The sequence below is a fragment of the Epinephelus moara genome, chromosome 5, assembly GCF_006386435.1.
Source record: "Epinephelus moara isolate mb chromosome 5, YSFRI_EMoa_1.0, whole genome shotgun sequence".
Taxonomy (NCBI): Eukaryota; Metazoa; Chordata; class Actinopteri; order Perciformes; family Serranidae; genus Epinephelus; species Epinephelus moara.
In genome coordinates, this window is record NC_065510.1 from 20,765,932 (window position 1) to 20,793,018 (window position 27,087).

At 41.0% G+C, this 27,087-nt stretch overlaps 1 protein-coding gene across 5 annotated transcripts; it reads right to left on the reverse strand.

Moving 5' to 3' along the window:
* Positions 1-1,416: 1,416 nt before the first annotated feature.
* Positions 1,417-26,897, reverse strand: uso1 (USO1 vesicle transport factor). Of its 5 annotated transcripts, XM_050044209.1 has the most exons (27): positions 26,642-26,897; positions 23,899-23,985; positions 21,923-21,987; positions 21,717-21,793; positions 21,449-21,460; positions 21,120-21,173; positions 18,737-18,837; positions 18,546-18,648; positions 18,319-18,374; positions 17,325-17,445; positions 17,020-17,198; positions 16,778-16,918; positions 16,583-16,671; positions 16,349-16,503; positions 15,513-15,718; positions 15,341-15,361; positions 11,176-11,286; positions 10,784-10,902; positions 10,062-10,243; positions 9,836-9,957; positions 9,605-9,743; positions 8,129-8,295; positions 5,909-5,965; positions 5,437-5,535; positions 5,238-5,342; positions 4,806-5,021; positions 1,417-2,589 (listed from the first exon to the last, which is right to left on the reverse strand). In XM_050044209.1, exons 1-27 carry the CDS (start codon positions 26,705-26,707, stop codon positions 2,515-2,517), a joined length of 2,925 nt encoding a protein of 974 aa, XP_049900166.1. In that variant the 5' UTR covers positions 26,708-26,897; the 3' UTR covers positions 1,417-2,514. The 5 variants fall into 5 exon arrangements, with proteins under 5 accessions (XP_049900166.1, XP_049900167.1, XP_049900168.1 ...); XM_050044210.1 differs by lacking the exon at positions 21,449-21,460; XM_050044211.1 differs by lacking the exon at positions 15,341-15,361.
* Positions 26,898-27,087: the final 190 nt, after the last annotated feature.

The window sequence follows — 27,087 nt, forward strand, 5'->3', positions numbered from 1 at the left end:
GCAGCATCACACCAAGCTAAAGATGAAGCTGTGACGAAACATGTTTGTTTTTCCCTGCCTTACAAACCATTTACAAATCAAAAGTTTTGGCAGTGCCTTACACATAATGTTCCACCCATGTTGTGTGTGAGACAGATTTGTTTGTATTGAAGCTGTGGATTGACAGTAATTTAACTTACACAATGTTCAATATCCTAAAATATGACAGTAAGTATTCATTGTTTTTTTTTCAGAGAATGGTATCCTGGTCAGGGTGGAAAAGCCTCTGCAGCAGCATTTAATGTGAGGATGTAGGATGCTCACTGTTTAACTTGCTCCTGAAACCTGGCACCTCTTAGCCTTCACACATGCATCAATATTAGATGAGCGAAGTTATTCAGTGGGCCAGATTGGACTCTTTGGCGGGCAGGTTCTGGCCCACGGGCCATATATTTGACTGTCTGTAAGGTGTTATCTGTTTTCAGCAGTTAATGAAGGACAGGACAAGATTGAAATCATTCTGATGAACTGGAGGACAGCTGAACAGCCTTCTTTTCAGGTTTTGGTGACCACGTTTGGACAAATGGCTGCACACTGTAACTGAGCAGTTTAGAGTGTTGATGTTGATATTTGTTTCCAGTAAAAGCAGTTCAGTAAGAATTTTTAATTGTTGGATTATCTTTTTTTTTTGTCTACCTGTTATTATAATGTCTGTATAAGTGGTTCCCAACTGGTGGGTCGTGGTCCAAAAGTTATCGCCAGTCGATTCTGAATGGACCGAAAGACACTTTATTTTTAAATACGGTGAATTCCCGGCACAGAGCTTTTATTTTGAAGTGCCCTCTCCTGCTGTAGAGTGAGCGACTAACAGACAGCTACCTGACAGAGACAGCAAACTAGCCTGACAACATGGCCAAACACAAGTATGACGCTGAATATATTAAACTGAGTGGACCTTGAACTAATGACTACGGAGAAATCTGGACCCCGTGGCAGGACCAGCTGGGAACCACTAACCTATACTATAATACTGTTTGATTATTAGTCACAAAAGGCCTGTGTATCAGATAAGGGTGTCACGATATACCAGTACTGACAATAACCGTGATATATAATCCAGTGCCTCTTTAATCATTTATGTTTCTTTCTGTTCTCTCTCCTTTAACACCATCTGGTTGCCTTTCCACCATCCATCAAGCAGCGAATGTCAAAAACCAATCAGTGGTTTAGTGATAAAGACGACCACAAACCAAAACGTCCCCCTTTCAAATCCTGCTGGGACATTTTTTGCATCCCTCTTCCTCGTTTCCTGCATTCTCTCGTGTATCGCTGTCTAATAAAGGCATACCCCCCCCCGAAGTTGCCACTGAATACTTGATCAGATTTATAAGCTTCACTCATACTTGAATTTAGATATGTCCTGTTTCCAGAAACATTTGTGTACACGTTTGGTTTATTTAGTTACATTAACAAAAAGAGTTTTGCAGGGGACAGTATCTTTCTCACATTTTCATGTCCAAGAAATATCAGCGATCATTGCCATTATTTGCCGTAATATGTTTGGTGGTGTGGACATGACAATACCACAAAGATATTTCAATACAGGTCTCATATTAGTACTGACAAGATGCTTACAGTATGTGTTGGCATCTCTAAAAGTTATCCAGTCCTATATTTAGACATGAATGACCCGAAAAAAACAAACAAACACAAAAGTCTCACTGTGGATTTAGTAAAATTTAATTATTTATCTACAATTATGCCTCCATTCAGGCATTCAGACTGATAGATTCTTTATTCATCTCAACGTGGTTCATAAACTGATAAGTTACACAGTATCATACAGAAGCTGGATGCCAGTACTGGACAAAAAGTTGCAAAAATATCTTTTTTGTCTTTACATGTTTTCTGTCAGTGTTTTTGCAGCATATCGTAGAGCGGTTAGGGTGTGTTGTCGAAGTGAAATGGAAAAAGAGAGTGTTGAAATACACACTGAACTCAAACCAATGAGGTGTGAAAATAAATTCAGGGTTGTGGAGATTCCTAACGGCTGCATCGTGTTTATGATAAAACGAGAATAATAACAAATCTGCTTACAGGTGCATTTTTTGCTACATCTTAAATCCTCCTCTCTAAATGTTCCAGATGACTTGTGTGTAAATATTAACCTAGCGTTCTCTTGTGATTACAAACTATATGACGGTACATTACAATAAACACAAGACTGGTAAAATCCATCACAAGCTGATGGCAAAAGTAGCAGAGATGAATCACTGACATGTCCAAATATTTCCGCCGCCACTGAAAACTGAATCCTTGGAAAAAAAAAATATTCAAACAACTAACATGTACATGTGATGTGACAAGGAGGTAAAGAAAAATGAAGATCGCATGGCAGCTGGGGAGAGAAACTGCACCGGTACATTAGTCCTACTCTTAAGTTTCTCAGGTGTGTTTCTGCAAAGTTTCTTCTCTCGCCTGTTGGCAGACAAATATTCCCATTTCTCCTTTTCTTTTCTTTCAGTGTTTTTTCCTCTAGTCCTCATCTTCATCCTCCTCGTAGTCGTCGTCTGTTTGGTCCCGCGCATCCAGGTCGTCTTCATCGTCCACCTGTAAGGAAAGTGCCACAGTCTAACTAAAGCAAACACACGAAACGCAGCTGAGTGATCAGGACACAAAGCGCTTTGTTTGAAGATGTGAAGCTCACTACTCACAACATCTCTGCTACCAAAAACTACCACCACAGATAAGAAGTTAAACTGAGAGAAGAGCTTAAGATTATAAAAGCTTTCAGTCTATTTTGTGTCTCGACAGTCAGATAAAATTAATGAGTAAGTATAGAGGACAATATTAAGGACATGAGGTAGATATACACTGTACAATTTGAGCCAGTGTCTGACCCGATTGTTGTTATGGTCGGGAAAAAAATTCAGCTTTGTCAGGTGTCATTTACCGTGCAGTGTACTGGGGGAGTGAGGACCAACCGTGGACTGATCAACTGCTCACGACCTTGCCGTTGGTCATTCAGAGCAATTTCTGGCGAGTCAGAAATTCTGGTTGGGTGTCATCAGGCTCTTCTCACACAGTTGAAGCAGTGCCACAACTCAATTCCCCAAGATCAAGATGCCCTTTTTCTCAGTCAATCAGGTGTACAGTGTAACCTATACCCAGCTAGTTTGTTGGTTCTGCTAACTTGCTAACTTGTGTGCGCATGCTGAAGACAGAGAAGGAATCAAAACTTAGACAAAAATGAACTTTAAAGCTATTTTAGGGACGTCTGTCTCTACAAGTGAAGCGAGACTCTGATAGCAAAAGAGACTTTTACCTGCCCGCAGCCCTGATGCTTTTAAATTAATCTTTATTGACAGTTGTCAATAGCCAAAACGGTCCACTGGAGCTAACAGACCTTTTTATTTTCTATTTTACACAGTCAAGTATGAGCCAGGGTTCCCACACAAAACTTTTCTGCAAATTTTCCATGATATTTTGGCCCCTATTTTTCATGACTCAATTCAAGTAATATAGGCCTGTAAAGTATCCTCCAGCATCTGTGTGAAGAGAGGGTCACCTCTAAAGCTCGGTCTATTGTGTTGGTTGGACTCTCAGCATCCCCTCCATGTTGAGTTTCAGATGCTTCCATCAGGGCGGAGGTTCTGCCTCCCTAAATGTAGAACGATCTGTCTGTGATCGCTTTTCTTAACCATCGGTGACCATTAACTGTGCATGATTTACCCCTGACAGTGTGTGATACTGGATTCTGTGTGTTATGTATTTGTACTGCCCCCTGCGGACATTTAAGTTTTACCTTACCTTACCTTATCATAGGGCACCATAATGAGGTTCTTGCTCCAGTGTGCTCTGTGACAGGCATTGTAGTGAAAATATAGCATGAAGTGGAACAGAGTGCCTTTGTGTGTACACATACACTGGACACAACTATTGTGCCTGGGGATGGCAGGCACAAAATATGTGCTGACGCTGGCAGTCTGTTAAGTAGCCTTTTGGTTATCTTGATGCTTTGTCTTATAGCATGACTGACCAGAGCCGCTTCCCCATGTTGCCAATGTCAAACGCTTTGGTGCAGAGCGTACATCCAGCACAGCTACAGTCTGCCTCTCGCTTGAGCCATGTATCATATTCATCATTTGAAAGCCAAATTATATTAAACATTCACTTCGCAGGCATTTGCAAATACGCAAACTGCTAGCGCTTGCTAACTTTGCTCACTTGTTAGACAATCCTGTCGCTGACAAGCTGCACACACCAATATGTATTGCATGATACTGGTGACATTAATTGCAAACCATTTCCAGTTTTTCCAATTTCATAATTTTTCAAGGAATTTCATGACCGTGGGAACCCCGTATGTGCACTCAGATCGTGGCTTGACGATCAGACCATACAGTGTGAGCACATAAATCGTGAGCTTTGGCTTCACATCCCAGACGATCTGCTTGTACAGTAGGGGTTAGAATTTGACAATATCATTTCTAAAATCCTCCAGTGTACGGCTTTATGCTGAAACATGTTTTTTTTTACACTGCATTTAGTCAAACATGCAGGGAGGTCATTCAGAAAATCATTTGTGTGCCTGTTTCCTTTATACTTATGTTTTTTTAATATATTTTGAACCCACTTTCTGACGATAATCCCGATGTGTGTGTTTCAATATTTATTTAAATACACCTAAAGTTAACAAAAATATCCTTTTTAAGTGGAGCAATGACTAACACTTCAGATATTTTTCCATATTTTCTACTCCTGGATTTTACTCTTATCTGTGAAACCTTCAATCGCCACAAACATAACAAATACTGATTGTCTACCGTCTCTCCGAGGTCTTTGAGTCTCTGTTTGAGACTGTGGATCTTCTGGTCCTGGTCTGCCAGCAGCATCAGCAGGTCGTCCTGCTCCTTCTTGGACTCTTGCACCTCTGTTTGCAGCTTTGTTTTCTCCGTCTGCAGGATGGCCACCGTGCTGTTGGCTGAGGCCAGCTGCTGCTCCAGCTCCGCCCGACTCTGCGACAGGCTCTTAGCCTCCTCCTGAAACCAAGGAGGAGGAAGGAGAGGACAGAATAGACAGGTAGAAAAGGGTGTAGATGTTGAATAGAATAATCCATAAATACAAATAATGGGAGCCAAGGAAATAAAATATATAATGAATAAATACAACATTTCAAAGAGATCAGAGCCAACTGGTGTAAACATACAGGAAGTGCATCAGGGTGACATTTTTTTGCAACAGTTTTTCCCACACACCTTGAGTTTCTCTGTCTCGGTCGTCTGTGCTGCCAGTCTGCTCTCTACTTCTGTTATCTTGGCAGCATCTGATGAACCGTCACTGCTGGAGACTGCGTCCGAAGACTGAGAGACACCAGTGGGAGGTTGATTCATTTAGTATCCATCAAGAATAATGTGATGTATTTGCCACAAAATGTCTCATTTGCCTGATATTTACCCCGGCTTCAGCTCTTCTGAGCAGCTCTTGTCTCTCTGTCTTCATCTGGGTGATTTCTGCCGACTGAGACTGAACCTGACTCCTCAGAGCCTCCAGCTCCTGCAACAGACAACAGTCAAACAACACTTACAAAAATACATGTCATGTACAAAATCTTTGAAATATTGAAATTTCTTTATTGACGGGATAAACCCCTTGAGATGCAACATCTCGTTTGCGAGGGGGTCCTGAATGAATCTGAATGACTGAAATGAAATGATGAAACATAGATGAAGGTTTTTAGGGATAAGGCTGATGACATTCCAAATGGGCTCTGGGCTGAGTAACAGAAGGCAGGGAAGTCGAAAAGAATTAAGAACGACGGTGTTGGTTTCATCTCTTACAAACAAATATAGATGCCAGCCCTCCCCTTTCACATCTGCCCACAAGCAAAGAATTAACACGAGGGAAGTGTGTTAGTGATGAAACTTACCTTGAGCAGTTCTGTGTTGTCTGATCCTGCTGCTGAACCTTCTGCTTTCTCTGACTGCTACAGTTACACACACAGAGGAAACAAAATACATGAGTGAGGCAATATGATGAAAGTAAAACTCTACTTGTAGGATTACATTCAGAATAGGGCTGCAATAGAAACATTTTTCAATGTCGACTAATGTGCTGATTATTTTCTTATTCCTTGTCTGTTGAGTGTCGGGAAATTGCAAAAATCGTCCATCAGAGTTTCCCCAGAGCCGAAGGTTACGACTTTAAATGTCTTGTCTTTGTCAGACCAACAGCCAAAAACACAAAGATGTTCAATTTACAGTGATAAAAAAACAAAACAGCAAATCATCACATTGAAGAATCTGAAACTTGTCAGAGTTACTGCAGGAGAGCCGCCAAATTATTGATTGATAATTTGAGTTTTAATTGATTTTTTTTTTTTTTTTTTCAAGAATTTAAACATGTCTGAATATATACATTAACATCAATCCATGGGCCGTCATGTGAGCTAGCTAACGCTAAATGACTGTGTGGCACTTATCTATAATGGCAGGGTGAACTGGTTAGCTAACATTTATGTACTATTGAAACATGTTGGCCAGTTAGCTGTATTATTATTCCCAGTGTACGGACATTCTTGTGAGCCACAATGAATCGTTTTGTAACTTTTCAAGCAAAAGACTGACAAACCGTCCACCTAAGAAACCACCAGCAACAGTGCCAAGGGTCAGGCTAATGCATATAGCTATGCTACAACTGCTGCTGACTTAGCAGTTACAGGCCAGCACACACAAGACAAATACTAAGAGAATAATCTCAAATGAAACTCAATTTTGTTTTTTTAAAGATTATTTTTTGGCCTTTGATTGAAAGGACAGTGGTAGTGGGAAAGGAGGCTGCAGGTCTGAATCAAACCTGCAGCTGCCATGGCAAGGACGTAGCTTTTGTAAACAGGGTGCCTGCTGTACCAGGTGAGCTACTTGGCACCCCGCAACTCAGTTTACAAAGTGTATGTAGTAGGGGGTCCCTGCTCCCTCTCTCTTTGAGCTAAGGGTCCTTGGCCTGAAAAATGTTGACTCCTGACTTAGATGATAAATCGACTAACAAAATAGCTGCTTAATAACTTCCTGTCAACTGACTAATCAATTAATCAACAAATTGTTGCAGCTCTAAGGGCCGGTACACATGCCACATTTTTTGTGCTCTCAAATCCCTTCTTTTCAATGTAGACACGCAAAAGACTCATTAAAAGCAAAAGTGATGCCATCACGGCACGCAAGCGTTCCCAAGCGCCCGTTTTTCAGGGTGCACGGCTGCACCCTGAGATTTTGGAACGCAGCAAAGTGCACTGCATGTCATGTGACGAGAAACAACAGATCAAAGCTGGTGTATCTTCCCTTTCTTCTGTAAATATCAGTCTGTGATAAATATGGGAAAGACGCTGATTATTTTGTGCAGGGCTACCCAGAGCTTTCAATATGTGCCATGGACAATATTTTAGGCCTAATACACACTTAAAAACCACCTTGACGAAGATCAGCTCCATATTCAAGATATCAGGCAAGCAGGCTATGATTCAGTGCGTGTTATGCCTGCTTAGTAACTTCATAACCTGCCTCTGCGCCCTGAAAGTTGGCATAGAGTTGGCACAAGGGTAGCACCCAGCGCCCGATCTTGTGTTTTCCAGGCGGCTAAAGACGTGGCATGCGTCCCGGCCCTGATTCAGTCAGTCTTACAGACACATACAATTCTTAAAATGAACACAAAGTGTTTTGTTAAGGTTTTGATGTGATATTTTTTGTTGATTTAGCTTGGTTTGGTTTGTATGAAAACTGTAGTTAATGACTATTACTGTACTGTTGTCTGTCTGTTACCATGACAGTAAAGGCGTGGTCAGACGTTCAGTGCATGTCGTGTATTATTTAAAGTCTGTCTGTTGTTTGTATGTTATGTATAGATCCAACCAGAGATAGCTAAACACAGTTTGTGTAATAAAGTCAACTAATTACTGATGACTTGAATATTAGTCTGTCTGCTAATCAATCATGTTCTGGTGTTTGAACAGTGACCACCGCTGCTGTCTGAGGCAAAACTCCGCCCAGTGTGTCACTGTGTCTGGAGGAGTGTGTGATTTGCCCACACAGCTCAACCACCTCCACTTGAAGCTTGCACACACAAACAAACACACGGAACATAGACATCTACTAACCAGGGTGTTGATGAGTGCATCTTTGTCACTGAGTTGTGTCTGAAGGAGTGAGTGCTGCTTGCGGAGCTCCTCCACCTCCTCTCTGAGCTGTGTGAGCTCCTCCGTCTGCAGCCCGTTCACCTGAGAGCTCTCTCCCTGGCTGTTAGACTGACTCTGGTTGTCCTTACCTGAAGTTATAAAACACACACACACGCACACACACTCAGTTAAAATGTCATATAGATGTCGATGTTACAGATATTCACACATGCACTAAATGCAACATCAGCTACTGGAAATATGGTGACATAATTCTAGGGATACTGGATTTCATTATTCAGGAGTTTTAAAAAATCTGATGGCACACAACCCGTTATATCAGCCTGGATGATTTATTAGTGTGGTTCTTGTAGAGTAAATAATCACATTAAGGGACGAGTTCAGATTGTTTTAGGGAGCTTTCAGACCCAGAGTCCACTTGCTTTGGTTTGAATCAGGGACTAATTTTCTTTGCCTAGAGTTGGGCATCTCTGTAGGGATCCTTCCCAACATGTTAGACACTTTGAATAATAATCTGAGCCTGTCAGCCATTTTCCCAAATGAACACAGGTTTATTTTCCTTTGTCTCTACTACACACTCTGCTCTACTTTCTCTCATTCTTCTAATGAAAACAGATGAAACTCCATAGCCCAGTAACACAAAAATTAACAACACTAATTCATGCTCATAGAGACAAACAATCTCCGTGACACGAGTAAATACTGCTGAGGTTCCCAAAGTAGAGGAGGGGGAAACAAAAACGCACCCTCTGGGAAATTTTCTCTGATCTAGTGCAAGGAGATTAACCAGTTGGACGTGTGCTAATGAACAGGAGATCATAATGAAAGGAGCTCGTAAATGTAGATGAGGCATGTGAAAAAGAACAACAGCTGGCTTGTATCAGGTGAAACACAAGAGCACTGTACAGAAAGTAATTATTTCACTGTCCCTTTTCCACCCAACCTAGAAAATAAGTCACTTTTAGTGGAGATAAACTGGCAGTGCAAACATGCCGTGAGTGTTTACACTGCAGCCTGGCCGCTGCCCTCGCTCAGTACTGGACCAATTTCAAAAAATGTTGTTCCTATTAGTCACTTAGACACAGGAACATGGGGAAAAAAAACTTTACCTCTGGATTTTGGAGTTTATTTCTGTCAGGAGACAATGCAATTCTTCAGCATGATAGCAAATAATTTCTTTTCCCCCACAACGTTTAAGGATGTGATATTTTGTGGGTGTTCCTTTAAATAATGACTGTATCTGTGTTGTTGCCCTGTGCACATACAGTTGTAAAACTGTATCTTGCGATGTCGCTGCATATCACTGCTGCCCCGTATCTTGGCACTGCAGCAGTAAAATGTTATCAGCTGGGATGGCAATTTATTCAACTAACAAACCAGACACAGAGTACTTCTTTCTCAAGGACAGAAAAACCTCAACCAGCCAGGTGAACCCACCTAATTTTAGCTTGAGGATGTTGTACTGATCTTTGTGCTGCTGGATCTGAGACAGCTGCTGGGTGACTGTGTTCTGCATCTGCTCGTTCTGAGTCGTCATGGATGCTACCTGCTCCTTCAGCTCCTGGATCTGAGCATCCTGAGGATCACACAATCAAAAATAAATCAGTCAACAGTCAAGTACGCAGAGATGACAAATAAAACCACCCGCAGAATAAGTGTGTTGTTTACCTGTTCTCTGATCAGCTCTTTATACTGCGTTACAATGTTGTCATGTTGTTCTAATGTCTTCTTCACCTCCTCTTCCTTCTTCTCCTCCTCACTGGATTTATGAACTGCTTTGGTGATCACACCTGTTCAGAGCAGGGAGAACAGTAATTCATGAGACACCAAATGACTTTGCTACTGCCATGATAAATGAACTATCACTGGACGTGGAGGATTATTTGCGACTGACCCTCCAGTTCTTTGACCAGCTTGGTGAACTCGTGGTCGAACAGCATCTGCTCCGGAGACGGGAAGACGGGCTGCGGCTTCTGAGCCGCCCGCGAGTACAGTTCATGTTTGGTGATGAAGCCCAGTTTCTCTACAAAGTTTTCCTTTCCAATGCGCTTCTCAATGAGCTGCTTTAGCTTTTCTCTGAGGAGGACAGAGACAACGTGGCACGTCTTAAAACAGGACACAGCTTTTCAACCAACACTATGATGACATGATTTAAGTCAGATGAACTTTGGCCAAAAAGGGTACAATTCTGGAAAATCCTGATTAAGTATCCATGCATGTTTTTAAATGTTAATATATACTATATATACACATTTATTGCACAACAAAGACTCACAGAGATGTCACAGTAATAGTAAAGTAGAAAAAAGTAAAGATCATTACTTGTAGCTATGTATCATAAACCTCAATAATTAAATCCAAACTGAAATTGCAATAGCACTTGCGTTTCTACAGTAGAACAAGAAGCTATTTGTATGATCCCCATACTGTATCTGTACATATCATACAACTGTGTTCCCACTATAAAGCTTCACTGAGTCCAAATTCAGCGACCAAAAACAACAATATGTGGCAAAACTGAATTTAAACTGGGGTTTTAGACTATGCCAGTTCATGCAAAGTTCAGGGATCGTGTTTACTGTGTTATTTTCAGGGTGTGTGTGAGCTGACACTTACTTGGTGTAGTTTTCCAGCGAGTTGTCGTTGTAATAGATGCAGATGCCGAGAAGCAGGGCACAAAGACCCTGCACCAGCCTTTCATCCTCTCCCAGATTCTCTGAGATCTGTGCTGTCAGCTGCAGGAGTCACACTCAGTCAAGGACTCATTCAACACCAGACATTTTTGTCTCAAACACACACTTTCTTTAAACCTAGAAGTGGAATACAATGTTATATAGAACATAGCTGAGAAGATTTAACTGTATTCCTAAAAGTTATTAATCAAAAATAAAAATAAAAGGTCCATCTGAAAGAAGTTTAATTAAGACTGAGTTTAAAGCTAGTTAACAAAACTATGATTAAATACAGACATTCATTGGTGGATGGTTTGTTAACGGCTTCAAGGATACAAAGGGAACGTTTTCCTGATTGTGCAGAAAGTGTGTGACAGCGATCGGACAGTTGCTGATCCAAGTACACAGCAACATGAGGAGGCCCACCCTGGTCTGCACTTTACTGCCCTGTAGAGAAAAAAAGAAAAAACAAAACAGACGTCAACATGTGCTTTTTGAATTACAGTAAAAACTGCTAAGAAGAGTCCAAATATGTAATATTCTACTACTATTAAAATAGTTTGAGCTTAGACAATGAAGATGTTAAATGTGGGAAGTTACGTACATCAAGGTACGTGATCGTAACCATGATCAGAATGGCAACTAAAATTTCAATTAATTAGAATTTAAATCCTGGTCGTAGACTTTTAAGCAAAAGTTCTGGTCATTTTTTCAAAAGAGCAAATTATAATTTGCAAAAGAAATCCAACAAAATTATTGCCATTGTATTAAATTCAAACAGGGAAAAAGCAAAGTAAAAAGGGGGGGCTGAAAAAATGACAACAAAAGTGCTTAATTATGAATTGGTGTTATAGGTAGCATTAATTTTGTTGGCACATTTCCAACAGTAAATCCAATTTTCTTCCCATCCTGTCATGTAGGGAGTTTTGCCAGTTAACAAAAATAAGAAAATGGTCAAATAAACCCATTGAAGCTTAACTGGGAGCACTTCGATCACATCAACCATTAGTAGTTAATAAGGTTATCACAAACAAAAAACAAGGACACAGTCAAAATTAATACATTATTATATTCAAACAAGGTTAGATATCCTGTATTAAGAAATCAAAGTCCTTTAAGCCTTAAAAAGCCCTCATCTTTACCTCCAGGCATCACGTATACCACAATTTTCAACTAGTTTGTGGTTTGAAATTTTAATTCTGCGAGCGACTGATGACTTGCAATCCAAGTATCACAAAGTCAGAATTGATATTTTACTGTATTTCTAGCTGGCAGCACATGCAAAGCAAAAACCTGCTGAAGGTGCTTTTGAAAAATGAAAAAGGAACTGCAATAAAAAAAAAAGATGGTTTAAAAATGATCATGCATTTCCATGAAAACAGCTTTGAGAAAGAGAGGTTTAAGATCTACATTTCCGCTTTACAAAAGTCAGCTTCCAATAGACAGACATTTATTGGAAACTTGTGCCAGTAAGTCACGAAAGCAGTTAAAAATAATTAATCTCAATCAGCTGCAGAAAAAGAAATTGTGATTTTCATGGAGCTGGAATGCAAAAAAAATCCAGATTAAAACGGTGCAGAGGCAAATATAATCTGTAAACTCTAAACTATTTTGATGCCGCTAATAAGATGGTGCATTAACACTTAATGCACATCATGCTTTAAGAAGAGCAGACGTCTTTCCTGAAGTGAAATGCCAAGAAAGTTTGTAAGTATGGAGATTTGAGCGATGAAGATGTGGGTAAAAATTAAAACTTATCAGCATTACAAACTACAAAAACTTACGAAATCACCTTTTCAGATTTTGTCTCCAAATGTGACGAAATGCAAAAATAAGGAGGAAAACAAAAGGACAGGAAAATGACCACAAGTTGAACAAACATTGGCCTCTGCGTCAAAAAAAAAAAGTCATACACTCAGCTTCTGTGTGTGTTTGTGACGGCGATTGTGGTTAAAACTAAAATCTAACAGTTAAAATTGAAGTTTCGAGCCAGAAGAATAAAGGCACAACTCCTCCTTTAAAACTAAAAACCACCATTACAATGAGTTTTAACATGAATACATTATCTTTAACTGTCAGAGCAAACTGACCACATTCTCGTCAGCCTGGGGGCTCATAGGGATGTGAGAAAAACAATGTTAGCACTGGTCCAACTGGTCTACTTCAGGCTACCTCTACAGGTTGGCGTCCAGAAGGCAACCTGTTCAGAAGTCTGAACTACCTCTGCTGTCTCTTCTCAACACAAACAAGCAGGAGTTATATTCCAGGTTACTTCTGAGCTTCCGAGTTCCTCACCCTGTTCCCAATCTCATTTTTTCCAGTCATTATCTCAAGTTAAGGACCACAGGTGAGGGCTTCACCTTCTGGATCAGCTCCCTCCTTACTGGAACAGTCCAGTAAAAACCTGCACTTCTCCTGAAGCCACAACAACACAAACATCACTCCACATCCTGCATGTACTCAAACTCCTTCTCTACAAAAAAGAGACATTTTAAGAGCTGATTTTTATCCCCTGGGGTAACACCAGAGGTAAGTTTACAAAGACCTCCGCTTTTGCCCACTGCCTGACCGACAATACACTAGATCCCTACACAAAGCCCTGGTGCTGGCCCCCTGGTTACTTCGTCCAATTGAACATGACAAAGTAACTTTGGTTGCCTAGGATAGGAGTCCAATTTCCTTGATTCAGACTCACTCACCTCACTTAAGATCAAATTAACCGAAACCAAGGAGTTTCACCGGGAAGGTGAAGCCAAGTTTGTGCATTTCAGCAGACTGCCAATGACCCCCATTGCAAAATCTACAACGGGAGATAAAAAGAAGAACTTGTAGCTCCAGGGGACGCATGAGGAGAGCAATGTAACACCCAGAGAAACCGGGAGGGTTGGTTAAGTATGGCTGAATGATTTCAACCTTCATCTCAACTCTGAAACCCTTAAAACAAAACTTTATTTTTTCACCTGGACCAAATTTTCCCAAGCTTTTGTGTCTAGGTAACTGGGAACAAAATTTTTTTTGTATAGGTCCAGTATTGAGCGAGAGCACTGAAGCCAGCAGCCACAACACAGGCTGCAATGTAATCCTTCGGGGCATATGTATGTCAATAGGAAGAGGTTGTTTTTGCCACTGACAGGCTCAGGTTGTTGTTTTAAGTGTCTGACAACAGTATGGCAAGGATTCACGCAAAGAATTGTCTATTGTCTTCCTGCAAGACCTCAACGAACGAGACTCCAGAACAAGACTTCTTCTTGAGCAAGACTTGATTAGACACAATAACAACCACGCTGGATCAAGCAAAAGGTAACAATCGGAGCTTGTCAGTGGCAAAAACAAGCACTTCATGGACACACACTGATGGTGCACCATTATTCAGAAGATTAAATTGCAGCCTATTTCACGTCTGCCAGCTGCAGCACCCTTGCTCAATACTGGACCAATTTCAAAAATTGTTGTCTCCATTAGTCACTTATGTAGTGCTCACACCGGGTGCGAATAAGACAATTCCCCCGAGTGAATTACACGTAAAGGTAATGTAATGACACGATCAGACGCGAATGGACGCAACGAGAATGACGCAAAATACATGAAGTAAGCGGCGCAAATTAAGCAAATAGAGCAATTTCACGTTGTATGCTTATTTGCGAGAGTTGAAAAATCTGAACTTCAGTGACCAATTCACGCCGTGATACCCAATCAGCATTGAGATCCTCCAGGGACATATGACGCCGAGGACGTACTGGCTTAAGTTCATTCATCAATTCAGCGATTTCACGCATGGAAGAAGCCAGTCAACACAAATACTCTAGCGTTTAAACTTGTGCAAGTACTGCAACTCAAAAATTCACATCACATTTGGTGTGAACACAGCATTAGGCATGAAGACATTAGGAAAATAGGGTCCAGGTTGTAAAATACTTCCCTTTAAATCGATTTTATAACAACCTGAATCCACAGTAAAGCTTGAATAATCCTTGTTAGTATAAACTATAAAATCTTGTGGCACCTGTACTGAGCATTTGTACATGTAAGTAACCAGACAACTAAAAGCAGCAATCTCTCACTCGGACAGGAGAAAGGCCCAAAAGCTGCTGCAGGACACATCCTGAACACACAGATGAGGGCTTACAGCACAGCATACAAACCAAGGTCACAGCTCAAAGCAGGTGTTAGGATGACAAAACCACAAGAAACAGCTGCTGCGCCCCTTTTCTCTAAACCTCTCTAGGTGTCCACTTGTGTACTTCCCACTAGTGAACACAGTGAGAGCAATGACAGCGTTCAACTCTGTGGGGACGAGCGCAACCATGTGCCACCCTGATGAGAAAGAACGGGGTCATAGCCGTAAGTTAGGGACGAAAGAGGGGTAGTAAAGAGTTAAAAGGGAAGCAAGATCCCCCAACAAGTCGGCCAACAAGATCCCTTCTACAGATGCCAAGCCAAAATAACCAGCGTAGGTGCTACCCAAATACTCACAACACACACACACAAACACATTACTTACCCGCCGGACGATCTTATCTCCCTGCAAAACCACAATAATGTGACACCGTTCTATTCACTGTTGTTGACACTTCAGTATTAACCTTTATCTACCAAAAATCCTTCCTATCCAGACACTCATATCCTGTTAGCATCTTTACTCCTGTGGCTAAGTGCTGCTGTTATCGTCCTACCTGGGAGAGGATGTTGGTGCACTGCTGCAGCAGGGAGACGGGGGGCTTTCCCAGGCTGGTGGCCAGTTGGACCCTCAGCAGCTGCTCCTTCTGAGTGAGGTTGTCCTGCAGGGCGTGAGCCAAGGCCACAGCGGCACACCAGTTGGACAGAGAGTCTGCTGAGAACAGGCCTCCGCACAGCAGCTGGCCCGCTGAGATGGAATTGGCTGAGGGGAAAAAAGAGAGCGAGTCAGTAAATAAATAATTGTGAATACAGAAATAAAGCTGAAGACAGAATAAAAAAATGTTAATCCATCTTTGGGTGTGGTAATGTGCATTGTGTAACTTCAACACAGAAATGCCTAACCCCGTCCGGCTACTGTTTGCAAACAACAAACAGTTTCGCCAGCGAATGTAAGGCGAAGGCCAACTCCAGATTTGCCATATTCGCTTTTATGTTTTGGTTTCAGTGCTGTGTCTGCAATTTTTGAAGCCCCCTGTTGGATGTGTGCTGCCTACGGTCTGGCACCTGGTTGCCAACCTGTTTATAAAGTTCCGCACTCAGGAACATCCTGAGCACAGCAAAAATGAGGAAAATACAGACAGAGGGCAAAGTCTCTGCAGATAAATACACTGCCACACACTTCTAGTGGGTCGTAAGTGATGATTGAGAGGATTTAGTTTTGTATGAGCCTATATGTTGTTTTGTCTGACACTGCATTCATAAAATGTATTAACCTACTTGAGTACTGTTTGTACAAAGACAACACATGGTGTCTAATCAGGACAAACTGTCTATAAACTCTTACAAAGATCTGATAATGCCACTTCTATGCTCTCATCCCAGTGTAACCTACCATCAATGGTGGAGGGCAGCAGCGTAGCCACAATCTCCCCCTGTCCTTTCTGGTTTTTGTACAGGAAACACTGGAAACAGTAGAGGACTGCACAGCGAAGCACAAATGGTTGCCTCTCATTCACCATGGACATGAGCAGCACTACAATGGCAGGTCTGTGGACAGAAGAAGAGGAGAGATCAGTACAGATCAATATGGGAGATTCAATGTCTTGGTTCACTGGTAGCATCTCACCTTGGTGGGTTTGAAGGAGCGTTGACAGATGCAAAGTAGTCCTGGTTGACCTGTGAGCCTCTGATGACCTCTGATACAGTGTTGATGGTCTGAAAGAAAGCGGCCACATCATGAGCTTGAATACACTGCTTGAATACACTATGTCTCAAAAGAGTCGAGCTATTCTCTGTATTAGGTAGTACTCTCTGTCATTACCTCAGTGAGGATGTCAGCAGGCACGCCAGTGGCCATGAGGATGGTGCACAGCTGCTGCAGCAGCCCACACTGGTACATGGACTTCTGACAGCTGGCTGTAGCTCCAGGAGAGTTCACTGGAGACACCATGACTCGCACCAACTGGGAACAGAACAAAATTATATCACGTTATCGTCATCACTGTGCTTGTTGAATTTGTGAATAGATTTAAGCAACAGTTTAACATGAGTGTTCTGCGCTACCTGCAGCATGAGGTGGAGGTTGGTGACCTTCTGAGCAGACCAGCCAGAGTTATCATCACCGACCTCAAACCAGGGCTTCATTCTCTGAATGTAGGAGCCCTCTTTGAAGAAGTTCTGATTGGAGCTGTTGTTCTTCAGCAGGTTGAGCAGCAGCAGCAGACAGTCCTCCACCACAATGCCTGAACAGAGGGAGAAGGATGTGTGAATCAGTCAGGGACATATAGACATATAGGGATTGTATGTAAATACTTTGAGACAATTCTGTATTGAAGATCAGTAACTTCCAAATCTCAAAATCCCTTTACCTCCATCACTGCTGCCCTCTTCTGTGATGATATCTAGAAGACGCTCAAATGCGTTTTCAAATGCCACAATTTTCTGAATGGCAGCATTGCTTTTGGTCAGCTGTTGGAGCAACAGCAGGCCCTGTTGGAGGCGAAAAACAGGTCGTCATTCATCTGATTGATGTTCCCTTTCATTTTAAAACAGTGCTTTAAAATGACAACAATCTCCATTCACACAAGCATTTTAGCACCGTTTGAGAAATCATCACCATCCATACCGACACGCCTAAAAATGCTTATCACATGACCATTCATGCACACTGGGCATGCTTGTGCCAATGTAATCAGGAAGCAGATTCTCTTCTCTGCGGTTGGTTGCATAGTTGCAGAAAAAGCGCTACAGAGGAAGGACAGTACATGCAAAATAGACCACAAATTTCGATGCTTGGACAGAGGACTGGGTTGAAACTGTTGCTGACAGTAACATTGTTAGGGCTGTGGAAAACATAGATTTGGAAAGCAAATTTGGAAGACTGATAAGAACCAGTCAGGAAGTGAACGTAGGTGTCTGCGTCATCATTTTTAAAAGACCCAGTTTCTGCCCCTCCAGACTAAGACGCAAGCCCGGTCAGCAGCTTTTTTAAAAAAAACTTTTCCATTTACGGGGTTTGAATACACCGCAGTAGAAGTGTTGATGTTGCTAAACATAGCAATAGTTGTGCGGGTATGAAGCCTTCTCAGATGCCAAAACACAGCCGCAGTTATTTCATCTTTTGTTCAGTGAGGTAAACTATACAGTAAATACAGCGTTCACACTACAGACTAATCCACCAGGAATGTGCACATTGGTTTAACTGGCAAATGCAGCGTAAGATAGCGTCACAGCACAAATTAAGTAAGGAACAACTATTTTTGCTGGTCAATGGACAGGCCTCATTGAAATGAATGAAAGGACTGCACTTTTTCACACAGAGCTTAAGTTGGTCTTAACATGAAAGCGGGGACAAGTACTAACATCGTTTCGGATTACTTCTCTGGAGTCTGCCAATAAGTCCATCAATCTGGAAACACCTGCGGATGGACACATGAATAAAAAGGATGATTAAATATTGTGACATTTTGATAGACTGACTCATCTTTTTGTGCAACTTGTCAGCTTTTCATGATGATATTAAACTGATGGTGAGTAAAATCGTGACATTACAAAACCAGTGTGATCAGATGTGGAGCGGAGACACTCACCCATGGGGCTCACCAGAATGACACCCTGCACCTGGGGACCCTGGTTCTTCAGGAGAGCAGTCAACAGCTTCACCCCGGGCCAGCGTACATGGAAGTCAAACTCCTAAAAATCATACAGTGCATGAATACGTCAGGCAGTTGTTTGGACTAATATTACAACACATGCCACTGGAACAGAAACGGTTTGGTACCTCTAACAGAGTGAGAAGCAGAGTCACATGTTCAGGGTCCTGAATGAACTGGTCTGTGAACTGGGCACCCAGGTCATCAGCCTGCTTCTGGGCAGCCTCATCTGTGAAGTGAGGTGAAAGCTGAAATTAGCAACACCTCCAATAAACCCTGCAACAGTCTAGTGAGCGGACCAGTTGGTTTGTCCATAACAATCAGCCTGAGTTAGAAAGCAATACTTACTGATATGCAAATCTTTCGGTAAGTCTTAATCACTGTTACTGATTAATGACTTTATATGTAATATGTGAATCCTTTAAAGAAATGTGCACATGCTCAGGGTGATACTTGTGAACGCGCCTTCTGGGAAAACAAAAGGGTGGCACACAGATGAGGGGACAGCTGGATAAAAGAGTGAAGAGGGTGAGCGCAGCAAGGTTACAATAAAAGTGATTCTATACATGGGAATAAACACTTAATGTGAGGTGTGCTGAGAGCTTTAGTGTGACAAATTAGCAACATCACTGCACTGAGAGTCAGTGTATACCCACCTGGAAATCTGACCATAACTTAAAAAGTATTTCAACTGCAAGCAATGCCGATAGTTTTAGATGTATTTATCCATATTTTGATGCATCCGTCTCCAAGATTTTTGCTTCAACCCCAAAAAGGTTTGCAACAGTGTGAGAATTTTATGGCTTCAGAATCAGTATTAAAACAGAAGGTTTTTATTTGGTTGAACAAACGATTTATGAGATTTGAAACTTCAAACTATTGAAAACATTCTTCAATATCGTACCCAAGCAAATGTACACAATATGATGACGTTATAAGGGTTTCACTGTTTCCTACTGCATCCCTAACCCCCCCCCAAAAAATGTTGTGGCTCTAGAAAATTACATTTAAAGCTACAATACTCAATATCTCCATATTAGCAATGGACCAAACGAGTATATGTAATGTAAGAGGAGGCACTTTTTTGCTTCTTTTAGCTCATTGTTTTGGTTTTCCAGCTCACATCTTTACAGTTTTGGTTCACTCTCACTGCTGTCATCAGCGTAATTTCTGATCACAGCAAGCAGATGTTTTCAGCACTCCAATAAAACCACTGTCCTCCAGCTGCCCAGCACCTATCGACAGGCAGAAAAAACTAGCGACTGGCTGGTGAAGATAAAATGGTGAAGCATATGGCAAATAAGAGTCCGATGGATGAAACCAAAATTTAATAAAAGGTAAATGGAGCCAGGTGGCCAGAAACACTATCCCAAATTACTACTACGTTTGCTCTCAGTGTGTTGGATATGTAAATAGGCAACTATTCACTAACGTATTTGTCATGACATGACATGTCATGACAAAACAAAATCACTTAATGTAGATTGAAATATGTGCTTGTTAACAACAATTCACAAATCTCAAAAAGCTACAGGAAAGTGAGGAAATATGATTTTTTTTTTGTAAATTGGGTAAACTGATTAAAAAAACACTTAAAGGTATACTGTGTAGGATTTGTGTATAGTAATGTATAGACTAATGCAAAAGTAATCCCTCTCAATCACAGCAGAAGTGTCTGGCAGTGTGTTCATCCTCAGAAACTCTGCACCCTGCCTGCATTTTCTAATTTCCTTATTATTTTGTTGTGTGCGGGACGTTTATGGGCTGCAACATTTGAGCCATGGTGTGTTGCCCCCAGCCAATAACAGCACATAGGTGACATTGGGACTATATACAAAGGTAGTGACCAAGTGCCAGACCGTAGATAACAAGTATCCAAGAAGAGGCTATGAAATTCGAGGACACAGCACCGAAAAAATAACTAAATAAATAAATAAAAATAAAGCTAGGCAACATGCCTAAAGGATAAAGCTTCCAAAATGCAAATAAATCTGGGGTTGGCTTTCATTTTCATGGGAATGAAGAGAAACGGGGAGTTGACCTGTTTTCTGTTGGACAGTAGGTGCCAGTGGTTAGCTTAGTTAGCTTACTGAAGTATCGGTTTTTCCATTACAACAAATGTAACGTTCCTACAATAGTACTCTTGCATCTTGCATCTTGCAGTGTAGAAACAAGCAGTGCAGGGAGGAGGCCCAAGTCTGAATATTGTGTTTACAAGAAGGGAGAGACAATTCCTGCACAGTATACCTTTAAAAATCAAAAGACTAAACAGTATAATTTCACCACAGCAGTGCAAAAACAACCAGGTATTAAAATGTGAAGGAAACAAAGGAGCAATGAGTGATGACATATTAACAGACAGAGGTTCAGGGATGTGATGGGATTAGTGAAGCATTATTGTTACCACCCAAACACCTTCTAGTCACTTCTCTAGTGCCAACTAATTTTAGTTAAGTTAGTTAAATAGCACTCCTATAACTACAGCAGGGAAAGCTTGATTTCAGTACTGACCAGGCATGGAAACATTCTTTTGCTTCCCTGAAGCAGGGAGAGGGGTAACTGCATCTGCGAGGGCAGGGTGGGGGGAAGAGGAAGTTTAAAGCCTCACCCAAAAGCTTGCATCCATTTCAACCACTCTGAAGAATCAGCTGAGTGATTCTTGTGAAGATATGCCATGACAACAACTCAAACTTTAATTTCATCAGCTGGTTACAATCTGTGCACTGCAGGAAGACTATTAATGTGCTCTTTCTCCATAACCCAACCAAGAACAACATATGATTTGTAAGTGCTGCTGGTGGTTAGGGGGGGTAGCATCATGCACAGTCAAAGAGTTTTACCTTCTGATTCATCTGTAGGGTTAAAACATGGAAGAGAAAAGAGAGACGAGAATCTTTAACTAAAGCAGTCAATATCAGTGTACAGACGAGGGGAATGCAAATTCACTGATGTCCAGTTGACATGAGTTTAAGTCATTTACACATGCAAACAAAACAATGGCTCAATCCCCATTTACAGTAGCCACACAATTAGGAGGAATTATCTCCAAACACTAACCAACTGAACGTGAATTTCTTAATTTCTGATAATACTGGGAGGGTTTCATACCTTGTTCTTCCTCCTCATCATTGCAGATGATGTTGTAGAGTGTGTCCAAAGCATAGCCAAGGATTTCAGAGTCAGACCTTTTCACGTAGCAGGAAGAAGCAGAGCGTTAGTAAAATACAGGTTTTGTTGTCTTGAGTCGAACAAAATACAAAACTCTTTTTAGGCCAACATGACCACACAGAAACACAAATGCTACATCAACATACCTGTCGGTTTGCAGTATGTTAATCAGGTGATCCATTGCCTGTGTGCCAACTTCCATGCGGTATTTCTACAAAAGATAAAGGGGAAGGCAGCTTATTTGTAAAGCACCTTACAACAAGAACACAAGTCGAAGTGTTGTTAAGATAAAGACAAATAAGCTACAGGGCGAACAGTCCCAGATTTAATTCAATAAAAGGTGCTATAAACACAGAAGCATGACTTAAAGGGTTGGTTTGGATTTTTTTAAGTGGGGTTGTATGAGGTACTTATCCATAGTTAGTTTATTACCCTCAATACATGGCAGTCAGCACATTGCCAGTTTGGAGATGTGGCAGGAATGCCAACACAGAAGCTAATCAATGCGCTGTTGTGGAGGGGGGTTAGCAGCAAAATGTATTTTTGCAACCTAAAAAACAAATCAATATCAGTCCAAAATGGATGCTATACTGAGAATATTTTCACTGCTTTACCTTTCTGTCAGACACCCCCTTTTCTTTGGCACTACATTTTCTCAACTCTATCATGTCTGTATTCCTACGCAAAAGCACAGCTGTGTCATACACTGTGCTGTGCCACAGGTCAGCTGATTGTGTCAGACTTTCAGTGGTTTATAGAAGAGACAACAAATACAGTAAAACAGAAAGCTGACTGATTATGACAGTGGAGAATAAATGAGGCTCACTGTGGAGACAGGAGGATACCTTTATGAACCAGAGTATGCGGAGGAAGAGCTTTTGCAGACAGAGACTGAACGAGCTGAAAAAGAGAGATGCGTAGGAATATGGAAGTTCTATGGTTTAGAAAATGTGGTGCCAAAGAAAAGGGCTCTCTGACAGCAAGGTAAAACGGTGATAATATTCTCAACATAGCGTCCACTTAAACTGGTAATGACTTTTTGGTTAGGCCATATGTTTTGCTGCTGCCCCTGTCCACAGCAGTATGCTGCTTTCCATCGCTGATTCCTGTCTCTCTCAAAACTTGGAGCGTACAAACTGACATCAACTGTAGATAATAAACTGACTATACACTAGATCCTCATACAACCAAAAAAAATCCAAACTATCCCTTTTAAAAAACTGTTTTCTGGAAGTTTGTTCTAGATATGTAGTGGTGCATAACATCTATATGCTTTCTCTTCATGGTCCAGACCATCCATGACTTATAAACCAACAGTGGTATCTTAATATTACTCATAAGTTCAATGGTTTACTGTTGACAGGACATGATATTGTTAAAGGAATTTCAATCCATGTGTACAAAGAAAAACAACATTCATAAACTTATACATATTGTGTTTCTTATAAAATACAGGAAGTCAACACATCCGTGTCTGCGTTTTCGACCAGCACCGACACCACTGTGGTTTAATGTGAAACCCTGTGCCTCCTAAACCCCTTATTCATGCCTGATAAACTCATTACTCATGGTTGATGTGGCAGCCGGTAACAAAACTGTCCATGAAGAGAACTGAGAGGTGGCTTTCGAGAGGTTTATGTCTATGATTAGTTCATTTCATTCAGCAGAGTTTCACAAATGAGAGCTTTATCCATGAGAGTGTGACAGAGGAGAAAACATTCGCAAAGGACCCAACTCATTTACATGACGTTAATACAGGGGAACGGGGATTTAATTCCACTGCTATTTCCTCCTCTGCTGACAGCTACTCATGTAAATTAAAAAAGGTTAATACACTGAACACCCACTGGAAGCATCATGAATGTGGCTTCACACAAACCCCATTACACAATCAGTTACCAGTTTATAATATCTACTGAAGTCAAAAACAGCTCTGCAATGAATCTGCTTTGCTTTTTGAAACTGCTTTTTATACTGACAGGTGTTTCTAGTTTATTGTCCACCCTATTTATATCAATGATGGGAGGACTACTGCTGTATTAGACTGCATTAGTTTTAGTGATGTGTACCTCATAAGTCGACTACTGGAACTGTTTCCATTAAATTTGTCTTTTCACTTTACCTTTGAGAGGGACTTGAGAGCCCGGACAGCATCTCTGCGGTCTTCTAGGAGCGTCGAGGAGGCCACCCGGTCACACAACTTCTGAATCTGTTGATAGAGGAATCCTTATTTACTTTATGGAGTACAAAGAATCATCACAAAATGTTGTGGTTTGTTTTCTTTTTGTGGTCGGAGGGGTCATAAGATGATTGACAGAAAACATTTTGTTACTCAGGAATGCATATTTTTTAATACTGTCCTGTAATCTTTGTAAATTATTGTAAAGGAAAAAACATTCTTTGGTTAACATGGTCACAGTCATACAATAAATTGACAGTTAATATGATTTACTAACTTGAAAAAATGCATTAATGTTTAGTTGCTTTTTAAATACCAGTAGTAGGAAAGACGGCACCTAAAACTTTAACACAGTTTCATGATGAATGTATTATGCATCCTGCAGGGGGGACAAGATGCCTTCCCAAACAGCCCAAACAGGAATGTCTACTGACAAGGATCTGATTATGTGGCTATGACACTCGTGCAATGCCTGCAAAACTCATGCATCTCACATGCTGCTGTACATTAGGCTTAGGTGTGTTTCATACTGGGATTACACCCTATCAGGATTTGATACTTGTATTAATTTTACATCACTGGAAACTGAATATGTTTGAGTGCTTAACACAGGCAATTTGAAGATGTTTGAACCTGAGATGGTGTTGAAAAATATTCACAATTTTATGGACTAACCAATTTATTGAGTAGACAGTAAAACAGCGATACTCAGTTTATGGCCCGTTGGCTAAATGTGGTCTGCGATAGGGTGCAGGGTAGCTTGCTGACCATTTTCTAATTCACAATGAAATTAAACTGATTCACACTGCAATTTTTTTTGTACTTTGAATGTAAATAAATAAGGTGCCAGAGTGCATAATAAAGCATCAAAATAGAGTTTATTTATAAAAGAAGTGCCAGCAGATTGGGGCTAATAGCTGAATGTCCTCAAATTCTAGAAATGCCCTTGTGAACACCTGACCTGTGCAGGTTTGCTGCCACTGGATCTATCTCATTTATTCAGTCTCAGATATATATTATTGATGTTTGCTTATTAAGTGGTCCTGGCCTCCTGTTATTTAACAAAAGTGGCCCCTGGGCAGGGCAGTTGAGTATCCCTGTGATAAATAGATAAATCAATAATGAAAGTAACCATCAGCTGCAGATCTACATGACAGTGCATTACAAGAAGGTGGCCTATTTTTTTTATTTGACACTAAATGCCTTTAATTCTATCTTTTTTACTGAATGTTAATAAACCAGAAAACATCAATTAAAAGCTTAGTCCAAAATAAACGCCCAGTCCCTTTTACTAGCCTGATGCAGCTACACATTTTGACAAATAAAGGCCTGTCTCAATCACACGCCTGGTCTGGTTGCCCAGCAAGTCATTTTAATAGAAGTTCTTTGGATGTATAAAACGGGACTGTTGACGTTCGTTAGCTGGTTGGATTGTGCATACAAATATAAATGTTTTAACTTTTGTCAATATGGAGATGCTACACATTGTTAGCTTGGTTAATTTCATTTTACTGAAGCCATGAGCACCAGAGAAGACCCTAAGTCATTCAGATTTACCGGCATGACAAAAAACAAGTGGGGACTGCTGCCTTCCTCAGAAGTTGTCGATTACCAGGTAAATTATTCTTATTCCTTTACTCAGTAGCGCTCCACCAATCAAGAGAATCAAATGTGATTTTCATGAAAATTAATCCAAGTTATGAATGTTGTTATAACAGGAAAAAGTGGTCGTGTCGGTGTGCCGGGTGCTGTCATCCTCGGATGCTGTGAAACAAGTGTCGTAACATAATTGATATGTTATTCAAAGTCTAACTTTTACACACGTAATATTCATACTGGTTCAAAAACACAACTTGATTGTATTTCCAAAATTTGCTGTTGTTTAAAAGGAATTAAAGGCCTGTCCCAGATATATATGCCTGTCCCAAATATAAGCCTGTTGAGTTCAGTGGTTTAAGCAAATAACAGCCCAGGCTATAAATTGGAGTTTTACAGTATATTAGCTTCTGCTCAGGATCAGAAACAGCTTTAAAGTCCACGTGTTTGTGCACATACAAGGAGTCTGACTTTGAATGTACAAATACAGCCAAAAACACAGACAACAAAGCTTATCAATGTGAGCATGAATATTTGACTACTTTGTACACGGATATTTATAAGCAGACTGTATATAAGTACATGTAAACAACAGTAACACAATGACGTCTGCAATGGTGCAGAGTGCAAAGGGTGCTGTAATAGAATGACTTATCTGACAGGCTGCTTATAAACATGAATTATGTTGGAGGTTATTGAAAATAAAGATGTTGTAGAAAATTTTTGATTGAGCGAATAACAGCTAATACTCCTAATGTCCTTCCTGTCCGTCTTCTTTCATTCATTTCCCCATTCATTACAGCTACACGTAGAGACACTAGCACATATGTCAGACAGCCTGCTGCTGACTGACAGGTATGCTACGTTAGCTAATTAGCCTCCTGACTAGCTCGTTGTTTTAATTTAGACAGGCTCCAGTTTATTCACATGTCATTCTTGGTGTTTTTAGGAGAAATAGAAAAATAACCCTCGGTGTATGATAGACACGGTTTATTGCTGACGTGTCTCACTCAGCTTGTCGGGTACACAGCGGTGGAAATGTTAGCAAGTTAGCCGCAGCTAGCCGCAGCTAGCCGGGCTGGTTTCCTACCGTCTCCGCTCCGGACGGCTGCGGCCCGGCTGCCTGCCCACCCATCACTCCTCTGAAGAAGTTCATGTTTACAGACGTCCTCTCGGTGCCGTGTTCAAAGCGTCTCTCCTTCTGACAAAATCCCTCACACACTCCCTCAGTCGTCCGTGTGATAACTATATGAATGTGAAAGGAAAAACCGATACTAACTGAAGATTTTCTGACAGATCGGCCCGGATCGACCCCGGAACACAATTATGGGAATACTGCGCATGCGCGCAGACGTGGCGATACGTGGCTGATCAGCAGACAATTGGGATCAGTTATTTAAAGGGCAAGAAAAAGTCATTGATTATAGTGTGTGTGAAAGTTCATACACTGACACAAAGACCAGTTTCATTCAGGTCATCACTGTGAGAAAGGTAATGCAAAATTAGCAATGAAAGAAATAATGCAAAATGATGCAA